Source organism: Tachypleus tridentatus, chromosome 11 (assembly GCF_004210375.1).
Source record: "Tachypleus tridentatus isolate NWPU-2018 chromosome 11, ASM421037v1, whole genome shotgun sequence".
NCBI lineage: Eukaryota > Metazoa > Arthropoda > Merostomata > Xiphosura > Limulidae > Tachypleus > Tachypleus tridentatus.
In genome coordinates, this window is record NC_134835.1 from 61,614,320 (window position 1) to 61,632,702 (window position 18,383).

The following is an 18,383-nucleotide window of genomic DNA, read 5'->3' on the forward strand; positions in this document are numbered from 1 at the left end:
TAATCTTGGTTAAACCAGCTGTAACAGTTTTCTTTAGCAGTTTGCATAGCTATTTTTTTCTACACAAGGTAATCTTACAGCTGAAGTGAATAGCACTGAGATTAATACATCTTATTTAACACATTGTATTAAGGTACTTGACAGCAAGATGGTCTGTAAATTTCATTTTCAGTTGATTTCACAATGTGTTTAATTCTAGCCTTCTGTTTGTTTCCTGGAAATCTTAAAATTACCCATACTGTTGCTGTACTTCACTTTCACTGACGTTAAGTTAATATTGTTGAATATCTTGGAACTATTGGTGATTTTCATGTTAAGGTTAGAAGTAATTTTGTACATCTTACAGTTTTCAGATTTCATTTGTATAACCATTAAAACATATTAAAGGAATAACAATAATTCTTCAGTAAAACTTTTACATTTCTTTTATTATTTGCTCCACTGTAAAACTTATAGAGACTTAATCTATTTGACTGATCTGCAACCACTGCAAAAAAAAAAAAAATCTGAATTGTCTGTTTAAAGAAAATTTAGTTTATTCATTCAACTGTGAAACATATTACATGTGTTTCTTCTTATGGTCTCACAAACTCTTAAAATATCTCTTTGGACATTAATGTTGTATTCATATTGTTTAAACTCTGCCTTAAACTCAGTTAATTTATTGTTTTCCAACTACTTAGTTTTTGTATCACTACTGTATATCTTCTATTTTCATGACCTCAAAAAAGTTAACAAGAGAGCAATGCTCACAACTTCTGCTTAAACCTCATGCAAATTATTCTTTCAGTATAGTCACAAACTGAGAGAATTCTTTAAGAGCACCTTACACTAAACTTACTGTCTGCAAGCACAACATTTTAGCTGAAAATAAGAGATTATGAAAAATGATACTGTTAAGCCTTTTTTTATTGGAGGTTCTTTGATACTTTTGATTTCTATTGTGAATTAACAATTAGATTTTAAAAAAAGTTTTAACTTTATGCAAACAAATGAAATACCAGAGAACAGTAACAGTGAAATGATGCCTCTGTGCATTATCACTTCACTTCCATTTTGGAAAGTACAATAACTTGCACTGTTTTTTTTGTAGGACCACATTTCTACTCATGAGAACAACTGAAAAATGTCAACAATGATCTCATTACACAGACTAAAATGTTAATCACTAGACAAACCAGCATCTTGACTGATGACATAAGATGAGAAAAATATTAAATGACAAGTAGACTAAGTGGTTAAACAGAACAGTTGGTATTTTTTTTATTGTTTTTAGAAGAGAAATTTGCTAAATGCCCAAGTATACTAAGTAATGGAACAACAATAGGTATATTTTATTATTTCTAGGAGAGAAAGATACTAAATTTTAAGTATACCAAAAGGTAAAATATAACAGTAAGTATTTTTTGTTATTTCCAGGAAAGAAAGATTTTAAATGCCAAGTATAGTAAGTGGTGAAATAGAACAGAAGGTATTTTTTGTTATTTCCAGGAGAGAAAGATACTAAATGCCAAGTGTACTAACTGATGAAATAGAACAGTTGATATTTTTTGTTATTTTCAGGAGAGGAGGATACTCTAACTGAACGAAACATGCAGCATCATATACAAGTGGCCCATCCACTGTTTCCTTCTTGTTTGTGTTCTTCAGCTTTTCATATCATTAGTCTTCTTGACGATCCTCAAGTAAACATAGATGGTGTTGCTGGTAAGTTGGTTCCATAAAATTGCTATATACATATTTGTATTAAATTAGTTACTAAATAAAGTTAGGTTGTTTTGCCCGGTTTGATGTGTTTTCTTGCCTTTTTGCATCTAAGATACCTCATGAATCTATGGAGAGTGTTTGAATTGTGGGAAACTTAACCAACAACAATATAAAAAACATATTTGTGACATGTCTGATAACTGCTTAATGCTTTAAGGATATGTATTTGATTTTGTTTTTAGAAATATATATCACATTTATTTCAGGTTATTTCATGGACTTACAAATGTTATCCAGGAGTAGCAAATAATTTCAAACAGGACAGAGAATAGTGGTTGTATCTTAGTTTAATTAATGTTTTAATTATCAGTATCTTCCCAAATATTGCTTCCAAAATGTCAAAGAATGTGCCCTTCTTGATGATGAGAAACCCACTTGAAATAAAAATGTATCTCAGAACTGCTGGTATAGGTATTAACACTTTTATTGATAAGCAGAGAACAATGTTTCGACCTTTCTAGGTCATCTTCAGGTTAACAAAGAGAGTAAAAAAATATATATATTTATTCTTTACTAACTTTTACAGAAAAAAAACTATAAAATAAAAAAAATAATAACAATTTTCTACTTTCACATCCGATCTATAGCTGGTTTTAGTACACCGTTTACAGTAAATGCTATTTATCTTGTTTAACCATATATTATAAACATATTCAAATTTACTGATGTATGACCCATTTTCTGACAGTTCTACTTTTTTGAATGATCTGTATCTTTCTTCATTCATGTCACTATTTCTGTCTTGGTTTGAAGCTAACCAATGGATATGATGAAATTTTCATCCCAAATGAACAGCATTTTTGAAAACTAATTATTTTATGCTTTAATAATGTCAAAATATGTGTAAGAGACAAAGGTCATTGTGGCTTAATTTAGTAAGATTGTCTAATATGGAAATTGATTTCAGATTTCTTTTCTTTTTCAAGCTAAAAAGTGTTACTGTATGATATTATACAATATGTAAAAGCTTTGTGTAACTTGAACTTACTCAGTATGTACATAATTGATTTTCTTTATGCAGTTTATGAAGTTGCTTACAAAGTTATCTGGTTGTGTCTCGTGGAAGACACGGCCCTTTTCATGCGATACTTTCTTGAAAAACTAACTCGAGAAAAACAGGATGTCATACTTCAAATTTTGAGGAAGCTTTTTCATTTTATCCCCCGTCTTCCTCCTCAAGCAGCTTATACATTGTACAACTATTTTGTAAGTTATATTATATTAGCTTATTTATAAACAATCTTTTCACAGTGAAAAGATTTGTTCTATTTTTGTATTATTTTACATAAAGGAAGATTAGGATGATTTCATATCTTACAGGATAGCTTTTATAAGTTTGACTAAATAGGTATATTTTTAAATATACCTAAAATAGTTTTTTAAATCTGCTTTTTAATGAGACTGAAATTAAAATAAAACATAATTAATTTCTTGTCCTTTGTCTTTTGGTAAAGGTTTAAGAGTTTTCTACAAAGTTAGCTAGATTTTTTAGTGTAGTGAAAGTTAAAATTACCATTTGATAAATGGAAGAGGCAAGCATACAGAAAATAGATTTTATATTTAGAATTTTATGGGAGTAATTTCTGTGATATCAAGACTGTGTTATACCATTTATTATATTTTGATAGTTGTAACGTCATTGTAATAACTCTCATGACTTCTGTAACTTTACAGATTGTTGTTCTTTTAGTTGAGAGATGATAACTTTTAATTAACAATTTGACCACTAAGAATATTTTAAATTTTGGAATTTCATGAAAATCATAACAAGCTTACTACAAAACATAATGTTTTTTATCTTTACTCAAAAGCAGTCCAGTTATTGAATTAAAATTGAGAAATAATAGTATGTACCAAATCTTCTAATAAAAAATATCTATAATACTTCTTATTTCAAAGCAATAAATATGTTAATGTAACCGGTAAATGACCAGCTTGGATGAGTTTGAACATTCTATGAAATTATATCCTAAATAACCAATGAAATTGATAACAGCAATTATGGCATTTGCACTCCTTTGCTGTAGTAGTCTAAAGCAGCTACAGGTTAGCTGAGCTGCAATATTGAATCTCACCAAATCTCAGCTTTATTTTTTTTAGAAAACCACTAAATTGGCTATATTCAAAAAGTACATTTTGCATACTTGACCTGATTGATGGAAAAATTGGATATTGAAAGTTTGTTTTTATTATATAAAGGAGATAACTTATGCATTTCATTGGATTTAAAAATACAGGATTTATTTTTTCTCATCAGTTGCATGGAATGAGGATTTTAACAAAGTGCTTAAATCATTATGTGAAGTCTTTCTACATTTATTTTTTTAAAACAAATAAGTTGATATGGTAGCATTAATCATTTCTATTTTATAAAATATATTCTCACATAACAAATAATGTTATTATTTTTGTGCAGATTGGGTATATTATGTTTTATGTGAGAACTCCTGTTGAAGGTGGACAAGAATTGATAGCAAATGCTCTTTCCCTTGTTTGGCTTGTAAGTGTCTTGAAATTCCATACATATTTTATTTAGGATAAATGTAAAAATTAATTAATAAGTATTGAATATATCATAATTTTATCTTTTATATCTTATTACTTTTGAATTTATAGCTACTGCTGAAAATATTCTATAATAATATTTTGACTAAAGTGTATTTTCTTCAGACTCAGATTGGTGGTAGAATTTTAGATTTCAGAACTGATTTTAGTTGGGTTTGAATCCGTGTGATGCCACACAATATTCCCTGCTCTTTAACCTGTGGTTGCTTTATATGAGTGGGAATCCATCCTTTAGTATGGATGGTAGGGTGTTGTTGACTGGTTGACTTCCCTCTGATCAGTAGTTCAAAATTAGGGATGTTGGCAGATGGCCATAATAATTTTGCCTAAAATGTAAATACAAACAACACTGATTCAAATTTAGATTATACTTTGAGGGTTAATGTAAAGCTATAACTTACATTAAAAGTAATTTATCTATTTTACTTTCCAACTTTCTAGTTATATACTCAATTTTGTTTTTTTCATCTGTCATTTAATTTTTCTTCTTTAATATATATTTTACTTATTAGGTGGTGCCAAGTGTTCAGGGATTGTTCTTTAAGGACTTAAAACAAATTCTGAGGAAAGAACAGTGTGATGTAAGTATTCAGTCTTTGGAAAATATTTAACGTTTACAATGTCTGGGAGGTTTTTAAATTTATGTTAATACTGTAAGTATAACAAAAGTGAGCCCCCCAAATGAGATCAGCCCCCAATATTGTTACCTACATATATTCATAAAATATGAAAAACACAATTGTCGTTGTTGCTTAACAATTAACATCAAAGAGACATACATCTGTAGAACTCAACACCTTCATTAAGACGGAAGTATGTGTCATGCATCCCATAGTAATGTACTGAATGCACTGAAACTCATGTGCTGTATTGCTGCTCCCTGTGTAATGCCATTATATCTTGAGCTTTGACGAAGATTAGACAACCACGTTGATTTCAAGTTACAACAGATCATCAGGGGTTTTACTTGATAAACCAAAGGTTTCACAGGTATTTACCCATTAATTTCATTTATCTTTTATTGAAAAGTAAAACATAGCATGCATGTATAGGTGTATTGTATATAGATCAAAACTATGAAGCATTCAGCCGGTGTTGTGTCCTCTGTAAGATCATTTTGTATTGTGTATCAGCCATCCAAAATTTGCTGCCACTCATCAGAACAGGTGCATTGTTTTGAAGTAATATTGACTATAAACACAACATGATGAAAGATAGTTAGCCTCATAGTGACTTTACTTTTCCTCAGAGTGTGTTAACTTCACATGGGATAATTCGTTTCTGCTTTGTAAACTATGTCTTTATGTTACATTTCTTTTGATTTGTAGCTTTACTCTTAATGGTATATTAAATGTTCAATCTAAGTTAATCTTGATTTTCTTTATTATTATGTATTATCTTGGGTGGAATTTAGGTGAGCTTCCTCTTTTACATATACGCATATTTTCATAAACAGATTATTTCTAATTTGTAATAATGAATTATTAATCAGAGTATGAGTTTCCAATGAAAACTGCATTTAAATTCAGTTCAAAATAGCATACCTTTCTGAAATGTACCTTGGTATTTACATTATTATAATTTACCATCTATACTTCATATTGATGGCATTTTGGGAAGCCCCTCCACAGTTTACCTCAGCCCCCCCAGCGAAAACATCCTGGCACCAACACTTTTGGTAGTAAATTCAAACTTATGAAAAATGTAATGGTATTTTGAAAGTATTTAAGCTGTTTTTTATTATTTTAATTTAAATTATTGTATTGTTTACTAGAGGAAGTTTTAACTTGGTATGAAGAGTGCTAGACATCTGGAAATTTCTAAAGAGTTTAGGAATGACTTAAACAATATGAAATGCAAATAAGACTGGAGTAAACTTAGTTGTGGAATAAATTATTGAGTTAGTGAGTATGTTTGTCAATTATATATTACTTCAGTTTAGTAAATTTTAAGTTTGTGTTTCAGCAATTGCTGAAAATATATGGGAGAAGCTAGCAAATAGTGACTAGTTTTATTTTGAAGGTTAGGTCTGTCTATCACTTGAGGAGCATGTAGAACCAGTGGTAGAATCAATTTGTTTCTTATTACAAAATCTGTAGAATCAAAGCTGTATGATTAGTATCTTGGCCACCTCATCATTGTCATCTCTGTGGTGTTGTTTCTTCTTTAGATTCTGGCTTTTCTTCAATTTGATCATCATCATTATTTCTTTTCTGATTCACTACTGTTTTCCACAGTAGATATATGTTCTTCTCTCAACTCCTGAGACATGTAATACAATCAGCAGTAGCAGAGTCTCCACATAACTATACAATAAATGATAGTGACAACTAAGGCTGCTAATTGGCTTATATAGTCTTTCAAACAAGAAAGCTTTCATAATTTCCAGAACATTCATGTGATGGAAATGGAGCTCTATAATAAAAGCAATCTTAATGCAAAACACACTGAGTTGGAATGATACAGATTTGTAGTTATATAGGTTATAATAATGAGGAAGGTATTACTTGTTGCAGGCACGCTGGCTCAACTTGTGCTGAGTAAAATAGATTTGAATAGTAGTAGAACCTCTGTTGATATACAGAGGGTTAAACATTCAAAAGATATTCAAATGAACACAACTACATCTATAGAAGATAAACTTCTGGACAATGAGTGATGTCTTACAAAATACAGCATGAAATTTGTAACCCTTTGACTTGAAGACATCCAGATTGTTCCAAGTAATGTTTCTTAGTACATTCTTTGTGTGTCATTATAGGCCCTAATACTAGGAACTTTTAAGAAAGAGCTGTTTTGGCTTTAACGTCTTATTATAGCTTTAATTTTATTTTTAATTCGTACATAACTTGTTTTTGCTTTTAGACATGGTTTATTATTAAGAACTAGACAGTTAGTTGAATTTTTAAGTAAATAATGTTTCCAGTTTAGGTAATATGTATGTTTAAATATTTATTTATTGATGTGTTTCTGTAATTTAGTTGTGTATGAGTGAATAATTTAGATATATTAGTAGATTTTGTGTTTTTTAATAACATATTTGTTCTTTTTATATCTGATTTTTACATTTTACTGGCCTTTGTAAAATTACTTTTGTTGTTTTTTGTACTTAGGCCTCCCTGTTAATCACTGCTAATGTTCCTAGTGCGAAGAAGATTATAATTCATGGGCCAGATGTTGGAGGAATTCCTTCCCAGTTTCCAGTTCATGAGGTGTGGTAAAACTAAGCAATGAGAAAAAATAGAAGTAATTCAATGTAATGGAACTGTAACATCTCACATAAGGCAACAAGCAGATATTTTATTTATTTAAGAAACCATGATAGCTTCAAATGTTTTTTTGTATTGAAAAAAGTTAAGAATAATAATGAAATGTCTCATAGAATAAATTGTTTTTATATTGTGAACTTTAAAATAACTTCAAAAGACATTAAGAAGATTTTATAGAATAAAAGTTATAATGAATGATTTCAATATTTATTGTAAAATAACACTGTGACTGACTTTTGTTTTTGTCGTCAAATAATTTAACAATGTATGCATTATTAAACTGGGTTGATTTTTAATATTTTTATTTTTAAGGCTAAGCATAACTCTTTTTAGTTCATTTGTGTTTAATTATTTTAATTGCCAAATTTCCATCATAATTTTACTGCCAATTGCAAAAGGAAATAATTTGTTTTGAGTAGGTTTTATATGATCTTCTTACAAATATATTAATAAAATACTTGATTTATATTTAGATACATCATGTAACTAATATGTGATATGTACAAAATATTACTCACAAACAAGTCTTGAAACTTTTACATATTTTGATATATCTTGCATTTAATCTGTAATACATTAAAAAATACTGTAGAAAGGCTCAGCTACATTTGGGTGTGTACATATGAAATAAATTTTTTGGTTTGTTCAAAAATATCATATAAAGGTTCAGCTACATTTGGATATGTCCTTTTTCTTTAGTTTTTTTATATATTTAAATACGTTATTTAAAGATTCATTCACATTTGGATATCTCTTGTCTTTAATGTTTGACATGTTCAAAAACATTATTTAAAGACTTGGCTATATTTGGGTGAGTACATTCTTTAATCTATGGTTTATATCAAAACATTTATAGATACTGCGTGCTATTTTCAGGATACTCAGTTTCTTCACGTACTGCAGGACAGCTTTGAATTTTTTGGAATTGAAGAGGCTGAACAGAGTTCTTATTTTCTTGTTGATACTAAGACAAGTAGGAGTTTTCTGTATTTGTACAATATTTTACCATTTTATTTTTCAGAGTTTCAAATATTGTGATATATAATATATGTATAAACTCCATAGAGATTTATGATGAGTTGACATGAGTTTTCCTTACAGTTGCAACTACAAAGTATTTTTATTCTGCTACATTGTTTTACTCATTCTGTATAGGTAACTTATTTTAATCCTACATACAGGGCATTAACATTCATAACTGCCTGTTACACTTTATGTAATAAGTTAGAATACTGTGTTAATTAATTTTTGAAACTATTACACAGCTGATTTTAAACTCTATTTATATACATCATTACCTAATCAAAGGACTCTGTTTATTTGTACTTTCAAGTCAGTAACCAGTTTTCAAAATTAAATGTTCCACAAACATTGACATTAAAATTCGAGAGCAACTGCATACACTTTCCAAGTTAAACACAAACAATATGTTTACAGTAGTAATATTTAATAAATAGTCAATACTGGCCTATCACTTAGATTGACACTTAATATTATGAATAAATAACTTGGCATACAACAACAACAACAAAAGAAAAAAACATTTTATTTTTCATGTATCCTTTTTAATCATATATACATTTCTGACATGTTGAGAAAATAATAAAAATTGATAAAAAGGAAAAAAAAGAAACAATATAGCCAGTAGTGTCCAGGTTCAGTCTTGCATAGTAAAGTTCAGACTGAATATACAAGGTCAAATGAATTCCAAATGGTCAAAGGTTAAGTTAGGTATGTAGATTGAAAAGAGTTATAACACAGAACTATGCTTCTGAATTCTGACTTCAAATATTATTTAAACAACATTATTATGGACTTTGCATTTGACAGATATTTACTATATCTGTAAAACATACAGGGTGGCCCATAAGTGTCTATCCATCAATATATCTTATGTATCCAGTGTATCTGTGTGCTGTCCCTCATTCTCGCTGTATAATATTATACAACATCATGTTCTTCGAGTGTCAATGGGCTTACATCAGCCATATTTCTCTGAAAAAAAGAAACAAGTTTATAATACATGCATAATTGAATATAACATATGGATTGGTAGGGATGTAAAACATACAGGGTGGCCCATAAGTGTCTATCCATCAATATATCTTATGTATCCAGTGTATCTGTGTGCTGTCCCTCATTCTCCCTGCATAATATTATACAACATCATGTTCTTCGAGTGTCAATGGGCTTACATCAGCCATATTTCTCTGAAAAAAAGAAACAAGTTTATAATACATGCATAATTGAATATAACATATGGATTGGTAGGGACTTACGGGCCACCCTGTATATATCTAGACCTAGAGATCCAAATCCCTGGGCATCATTAGGTCTCCAGTTGAGCAACTAACTAGCTCTGCTACTTTCTGTTGTTGTTGCTGGACAACAGATAAATGTAGCTTACTCACTGACTTCAACTCATCCTGCCTTCTGGTTATCATGTATACAGCATCTGTTGCCAGTAGGAAGGAATGGCAGTTGAGACTGCAGCAGATTCCTACACATGCATAAATTGAAACAGTATAAATAAACAGTATAAATACTTAACTTTTCATCCTTAGCCTTCACAAACTCTACTTCTGTCTTTTCTTAGGGAATTTCAATCTTTTAAAAGTTTAGTATAAAGTTTGGCATAATTTTTGAAGTTTTCATGTGCTGATGTTACCTGTCACCCAATCACCCTAGTACATTTACATCTTGTATTTCCAACTGGTATACTGAAATGTAATAGATTTATTATTATATATTTATTTTAATATCAATGATTGTTTTTGTTAAATATATATTTAGACATGCATGTAACTTATACTGTTAAATGAGGACTGCAAGATTCCTGCCTATTCCCTAAATTTGTAGAAGATTCTTGAGTGTGAAAATTAACATTGTACTTTGTGTGTGTGTGTAAAATACCACTGTTGTTGTGTAAGCCAAATTTTTTAGAAAATCTCCTCTCAAGCTTATAAAAGGTAACCAATGCAATATAGAGAAGCACTTTTATATTTTTGGTTTCTTACAGTCAGTATACAATAAGCTTCAGAAACTATAACTGTGATTAATACTTATCAGTCAGGAAACTACAGATATTTTATAAAGAAAATGTATAGATTTCAAACATTATAAACCATTTTACTTCAGATAATTAACTTTGGATGTTAGTATTTCTACAAGGACATTAGATATGTTTGTCAGTGAAAACATACACGTGCTCATTGAAGCAGCTAGCCAGCTAGCTGTTGAGTGAACTGTGCCAATATTACCTCCAAGTTTACTTGCTCATTGTGAACCATTGATAAAGTATTCAGTTCCAGGCCAGATAGTGGATTCAGTTTGTTTGTAAGTTTGTAAAACTTTTGTATATAAATCGTTATTTGTAATCACCATTATCATAAATTGTATCATTGTTTGTATATTGAATATATTTGTGTTAAGAAAGAAACTTGTATCAATGTTATTGGTAAATATCATAAACTTAATACATATCAACATTTAATTAACTTCCAAATCAAAATTACAATTCCTTTTTTTTCATGGTAATAGAAAAGGTAAGAGTTATTTGGATTTGCCTTACATACTGGCAGTTTTTACACTGTATAAGGTAGTTGGAGTTTTGTGTTGTGCAAGTAATGTTTGTCATAGTTTCAAAGTGTTTTTGGTCACACTTGTCAGAAAAAAAAAGTTGTTGTGGTATTGCAGTTTAAACAACAATCGTTATTACATGACAACCATTCTATAGTGGATTGTATTTCTTTTTTGCAGGATCAGCAATATAGTTACAATGTTTACTCTTTTAGGAGGAAACAGTGAGAACTTTAGAAATATTATCTCAGGCAATTATTTAGTTTTGACAGATGGAAATGTTTTTTAGATGTTTAACTCTTTAGTGTTACACTATTTAAAGATTTTTTTTCATTGCATGTTATGTGTTCCAATCTGTTTGTCAACTTAAGTGTCCTTATAGTCTCCATGCTACATGTATAAATCCTCTGTACATTTTGTATAATTTGTTTCATCAGAACATATATTCTTGATTCAGAGAGCTTGGTTTCAGATAATATCCCATTTAATGTGTGTGTGGGGTAGCAACATTTGTAGTGAGGATGTTGTGGTCCATCAGTAAGTTTTTCTACACAAGTCAGTGTGCTGGCTGTTAAAATGAAAAAGATGTCATTTATATAATGTATCCAAGTGTGAAGTTTTAAAATTTTAAAGGGCTTTACTGTAAAAGCTGGAAATATATGTCCCTCACTGTTCATGGAAATGGCTTATACTTCCAAGTTAAAAAGGTGGGAATCTAGCAAGTGCAGGGCAGCATGCTTTGTAGAGTTCTCACCATCCAGCTAGATCGTGAGAGAAGTTCTCTTGGAACATTAAGTGATGTTTCTCCTCAGAAAATTTAGTAGTGCAGAAAACAAGGTTTGATATACTCTTTCAGTCACTGAGTTTCAATCATGTTGTTGTTTTAACTTATATAGTAAATCAAATGGCAATCATAAAGTGTGGGGTTTATGTCAAACCATGGAATACTACTTGACAGTTCAGAAAGCAAGAGTTGTAAAACCATTTCATCTGAGTTTTGAACTTATGGCTACCATCTTCAGTTGTGCAAACTTCTGGTAGAAGAGATACAATATCCACTTATTCCATATGTTTCTGCTTGACAATCAAGTAATAACCATACAGTGTAGTAAATACTGGTATTTTACATTACCATTACCCATCTGGGTTATTGGTCAATGCCAAGTTGATATACTAGTAATGTTACAAGTGCAAGGAAACAAATATTATTGGGGAATGGGATACCTATGTTGGTATTTTGTTCCTGGTATAGAGTAGCAGGACAATGAGTTGCTTATGGTAACTCATCATAAAACCCTCAGGTTTCATTGCGAGCCATGATTATTATTGAAGAGTGTCTCCTAGCTTGAAGAGACCCACTACTGCACAATGGTCTATGGCCTTCATTCACGAGTGCTGACTGTGTTACATATCAGAAAAATCGCCCTGACTAGTACAGGTCATTTGCCAATGGCACTTCTGTGGATGGTAATAGGTAGTTTTGACTAGAACTGTTTCTGTGATACTATAGCTGCTGACACCCTGGAAGTACTAAAGAGGCCTCCCTAAATGATTTCCAACTTACCAGGCACCACTCCACCTTGGCATTCCTCATTTGCTTCCCTTGTGTAAAAATCAATCCTCATGGATAAGGTTTGATCTACTGGTCTTGGTACATCAAACTTCAGCTGATCACCCTGAACTAGTCTGTAGTTGTGGTTTGGTCAGTGTCAGCAACCTTCTCAGCATCAAATGAGAGTCATCTGGACTCAACACCTCTCATACAACCATTTCTTTCTTTGTCAAAAGTACTTCAACTTTGAAAATATCTCATTATTTAAGTGAAAGCATTTCTTAAGCTTTTTAAAACTTAAGAGATGAAAAATGACTGAAATGCACATTAGAAAAAGCAGAAAAATTTTGCAGTAACTCCTGTTGTCATAGCATTAGACTTTCTCTTTCCTACCTACTCTGTAATGCTTTTAGGTTAAACTGATTTTTACAGTATATTAGATATGCTCTTTTTATAATGGTAGGTCATTTTGGAAAATTAAGAAGTAAATCAGAATTTAGCTAAACAGTTGAGCTTTAAGCTAACAAATCAAATAAGCTGAATGCATGTGATATAATATTAAACAATGTTTATTATTATCTAAAGCATAAAACACAAAGTCCATAGTTGCATAGATATTAGAACATTGCTTCCTCAGGAACTCTTCCTATTGATCAACTTCCTTTGAAAACCTAGTAGAACTATACCAGTCCAACAGTCTTAATAGGAAATCTTGGATTTACTCACAACAACTATCACTAGCACATGACTGATCATTTTCATTCAACATTTACATACCTAAAATCAAATCCATTTTTCTTTTCTTCATCTACTTATAAACAATAAATAAGTAAAATATTTATTAATTTTAGAGTAGTTTATCTTACAGTAATAGTGCCTCTTTTTCTGGTGGTACAAAAAACACAGGCCACATGATATTTAAATTTTAGTGTTAGTGCACTATAAAAATAACTGATGGTAGGAGGTGATTGCGGGAAGCTGAATGTATAGTACTACTAAAGATCTTTCCCACTTTATGTTTAAGATTTTTTATTAGTCTGTAACTTATAAATATTAAGTGGCTGAAAACACTACTTTGTTAAAACTATAATTAAACAATATAAACATTGAAACATAAACATTTTCAGTTCACTAATTCACTAAGCTTGTAACTAATATATGTTTTGTTATCTAATAATAAACATATTCCAATTTTCAATAAAAGTAATACAGGTTGTATATACTATCTATTAGACAATGTTTGCTATCTAAGTTTGAAGTTATCTATATATATGATACATTTGTATTTGTCTGTCTGGAACTTTTACTGCAAAGTTCTCTATTAAACACTACGAATTTTGTATCATTAGAAGGACTTTTGTCTGAGGAGCTTGAAGTACTTATTGTCTTTTCTATTCGGGATCACATTACCTATTTTTTGCGTAGTTGATGTATTTAGATCTAAAATGAGCATGTGCAGCTCATTCAAAATCATATACTTATCACTTTCTAAACATGCATTCAGGCTTTACTACATATTCAGCTAAGTTTTCCTTCATTACAATTTAACTTTGGTTCTTTTTGTACACTGCTATAAATTACTTTTAGCTACTTTATTCATTTTTTAAGTTTCTTTGTTTCAACTTTTAAACTGTGTCATATATTGAATGCTCATAACTGTTTCTTGCTCTGTACATTATGATAAACACCATTACTACACTTTACTGTTTATGCTAAATGTTGTTTTATTAAAATAAGAATATGTAAATGTAGTTTATTAAATAAAGTCATGTCTACGTTTGTTTGTTTGACTTTGTAAAATTTTTAAAAATAAACCAGGATTTATTAATCTAACATGTAGTGCCTGCAAGAAAGTGTAGCTTAAATGCCAGGTGTGAAAATGATAGAATAAAGATAATTCAAATGATGGGCATGGAAACTAATGCAAATGTTTTGCACATTGTGGGTAGCTAGCACAAATTAGTTTTCTGTTATAGTACTACTCAGTTTAATCTGTCCTGAAAATGAGTGCACACCTTACTGTCTAAGTGAGTATGTGTGTGCATTTTATTTCAGTGGATGTAAATAAATCTTTGTACAAAACCATATTAAAAGCTTATCAATGTTTTTAAAAATGGTTTAACATTAGATCATAGAATAACAACATAAGTTTATCTGTTGTTGGTATTAAGTAAAGTTTAGCCTTAAATGAACTAAAGCAAAAGCATACATAAGTTAGTGTTAATTTATCCCTTTATTAAATATAGGCTATTTTTAATAAAGGCTTAACCATTGTTAGGTTTAAGACAAGTGTACTTACAGATTTTGGTGTTTGCAATTCAAATTCTAGAAACCCTGTTTTTAAAGAAGTACTATTGCAATAGAAACACTAATTTGATCACAAACTGATGGGAACTGAAAACCTAGTCTCATTTAGATCTTACTCAGTCTTGCTTGGTAAAAGGTTTAGTTCAGATCTGAAATAATCAGGTCATATTAGGAATGATCTAGCTCAGATTTGGAAGGAAATATTTAGATCTTTCTACATCTGAACAAGATCTGGGTTTTCTGTATGGGTTGCTTATTAGTAATAATTACCTTTTATTTTATTATTGGATAGAGAAACAATGTGTTTTCCCATTTATTTTATTTTTTTGTACACATGTTATAACATCAATAGTCTTAGAACAACCATTACTAATATTACCTATTACCATTAGGTTTAGAAACTGCCTTCCTGGGATTCAGAGTTTTAGGCAGTTACATCTTCTTCCTTCTTTATGACCACAGCATTTTTGGAATAGCATAATATTCTTACTCCTAATATCATAACTAATTCTAAAAGATGACAATTTATTAAACTATTTCCTTTCTAGAATTTTTTTTATTTTTGATATTACTAAAGAATCACATGGCTAATTATTGAGTAGCTTTTCAATTTTTAAATCAATACCACAAAAAACACCACATTACAGTAATAATTTTCTCAGATTGCATGAAGTCTTATGCCTTCTTCTGTGACAAATAAAAATATGTAGTAGTTCATCTTAAGCATTATCAAGAAAACTGGATTTAACTATTATTTTGATGTATGATATTAATTTTGTAAAGGCTCACTGCTCGAAATGATCACATTTTTTTAAAGTTCTGTGTAAGCATTAAAAGGTTCTGTGTGCTCTTACAACCTTTTAATGCTTTCTTTACTTGTCTCATATTTTTTCTTTCTTTATATCTGCAGTTGTGTAATATATGTGCATTCCTTACATTTTTCTATTTTTTTGTAATATTGTAGTATTAATTCTAAATTTATTCTTTGTTCTGTATATGTGCAAATTTTATATAATACATGTTAGAGAAAGACTTTAAGTTAATTTCACTCTAGCTTCCTCTGTTTCTTCATTGTTTTGTAGTAGGTAATATCTGTTTTTGCAAGGGACAGTTTTGCTGCATCACTACATGTTATACAAGATGTTGACAGCAGTGTCCTTCTGTAATTGTTTAGTTTGATATATAGAAATTTTGGCCTCTCTAATGTTGTAAGAAATTAACAGTCATGGGGGAAGTATTAGTCACTCTTTGGTAAATGTAGCATTTCCTATTGATTAAGGGAAGTTGGATTTAGTTAGCCTGGAACAGGATCTTGAAGGAGAAGCAGCTTAAAAAGAGAATCCAGTTAAAAAGACTGTGTTGTTCTATAAAGCAAGTACATACACTGTTTAAGTTGATTGCAATGAAGACCATGCAGAATTTGCATTTTACTTTGTGTCCAGTCGCTATTCTGTTTAATGTCATGACTTAGTTACTCAGATACTGGGTATTACTTTGTAATTAATATATTGCACAAATCTTTGTTGTTAAGTAGACCTACCCATTGTCCTAACATTGATTCAGACTTACATAGATATATCATCATAACACTGGCATTTGATGTGGACTAGATGACAGAATAAACATTTTTTTTCCATCAATAATAGTTATGAATTTTGAGTTTTTATATGTATGCTGTCTGTTAACTTATTTCAATATTTCTAAAAGCTTTTTGAGAAAGCATTTTATTTAAACTATACATTTAGTAAGTTACATAAACTATTTTAACAATCTGAAATGACATAAATATATATTTCTTATTATTCATCTGTAGTTCCTTTAAAATAGCATAAAAAGTGCTAAAGATAAGAGTCAGTGTCTCTTGAAATAGTTTATTTGTGGGCTAAAATGTTTGAAGTGTTGTAATATTCAAGTGCTATACTATTTAAACTGACAGCTTCTTTTGACAAAATGTATTTTCAGGTCAAATTCACAATTTGGAGTCTTTTGTTAGAGATTTCTACTTTTTCAAGCGCTCACAATATCCTCAGCTTTCTCTAGTTCAGATGGATCCTGAACAAGCTTTTCAAAGACAACAGCAGCAGGCTCTAACATTAAAGTTCTTGGAGCTAGGAAAGGTAACTTAAATGTATAGCCATCAGTAAAAGAATGACAGTGAACATTATCTTTTGCTCTCTTTTGCATACACTAATACCACAGAACCAGATAATAAAAAAACAAAATATTTAAAATCAAATAGAAATTGTAATAAGCTTTTATTGTAAAATGGGAAAACCCCAGTCACATTCATTATCACAAATAGTATTTCATTTAAAGAACATGTATGCTGTACAGAGTTGGTTAACTCAAGCAACTTGTACAAAAGAAGAATTATATGCAGAGATATCAATTCTTATGCAAAAACATATCATTAAAATTGTGCCACATATCATATGTTATTTGGTATATCACACCTTAAACTCTTTTATTACTCAACCTCATTGTTCTTTATATTTTGAATAATTCTTCATTAACATTTTAAGATCCAGTAAACAAATGTGCCATGAAATCAAATCTTGCTCTGTCTTGAACTACTAGACTGGGCAACTGACAAACTTTCTTGTGAACCAATTTTTGGATAAAGTTAACCATTTAGTTCCAATAAGGAATGTTGGTTTCTTTCACAAAATAGCTTTTCTCAATCAATTCTGTCCTCTACTGGGATCCTTTGGATGTTCCCATTATCCTACCTCTCCACCTATAGACCAACTTTGCCTGATAGTTGGATTGTGTCAATATTACCTTTGGTGTTTTTCTTCTGTGTCTTTGAGTGGATTATCATCTTTTTACAGATGTTCTCCTTTTGAGTTTGGGTGCATGTCTTAATGTTTAAGAGGTTTCAGGTTGTTGGACACTTGGTAAATTGTCTCTACATATCAACATTTGAATTTGCTGGTAGTTCTTCATGCTCTGCTTCACTTATTGCCAAATGCTTGAGGGCATTAGGTGATGAACCACTCTAATAATTCCAAAGTGATGTTTTGTATTACTAGGCAGAGGAGTACCTGGTCACTAGATCTTTGTTTCTGAATGTTGCTTCTCCTCTACTGAGCCTACAATCATCACATCATATTGTTAGGATGTCATATTCCAGGGTGCTCTGAATCTAGTTACAGACCAATCATCTCAGCCCAACAAGATTTTCCTGACAGAGAGTCATTAAATCCATATATATTTTGAAGTTGTTTTCTCCTTGGGGTTTTCTGCATATGGATGCTTTTGCCACACATCTCAATGAAAAACTTCCCTGTTTTTAGTTTTCCATTGCTCATCCTTTAGCAGAAGCTGTAGATGATCTCAGTAAA

General features: G+C 30.3%; 1 protein-coding gene across 1 annotated transcript in view; it reads left to right on the plus strand.

Annotated features, from left to right (window-relative positions):
- Nucleotides 1-18,383, plus strand: part of unc80 (unc80, NALCN channel complex subunit) — a 148,975-nt gene that overhangs the window by 89,355 nt on the left and 41,237 nt on the right. Inside the window, exons 35-41 of the mRNA XM_076467475.1 lie at nt 1,564-1,707; nt 2,789-2,973; nt 4,184-4,267; nt 4,845-4,913; nt 7,446-7,544; nt 8,478-8,574; nt 17,002-17,156. Of these exons, the coding sequence (XP_076323590.1) occupies nt 1,564-1,707; nt 2,789-2,973; nt 4,184-4,267; nt 4,845-4,913; nt 7,446-7,544; nt 8,478-8,574; nt 17,002-17,156 (833 nt within the window). The remainder of the gene's footprint in view (nt 1-1,563; nt 1,708-2,788; nt 2,974-4,183; nt 4,268-4,844; nt 4,914-7,445; nt 7,545-8,477; nt 8,575-17,001; nt 17,157-18,383) is intronic.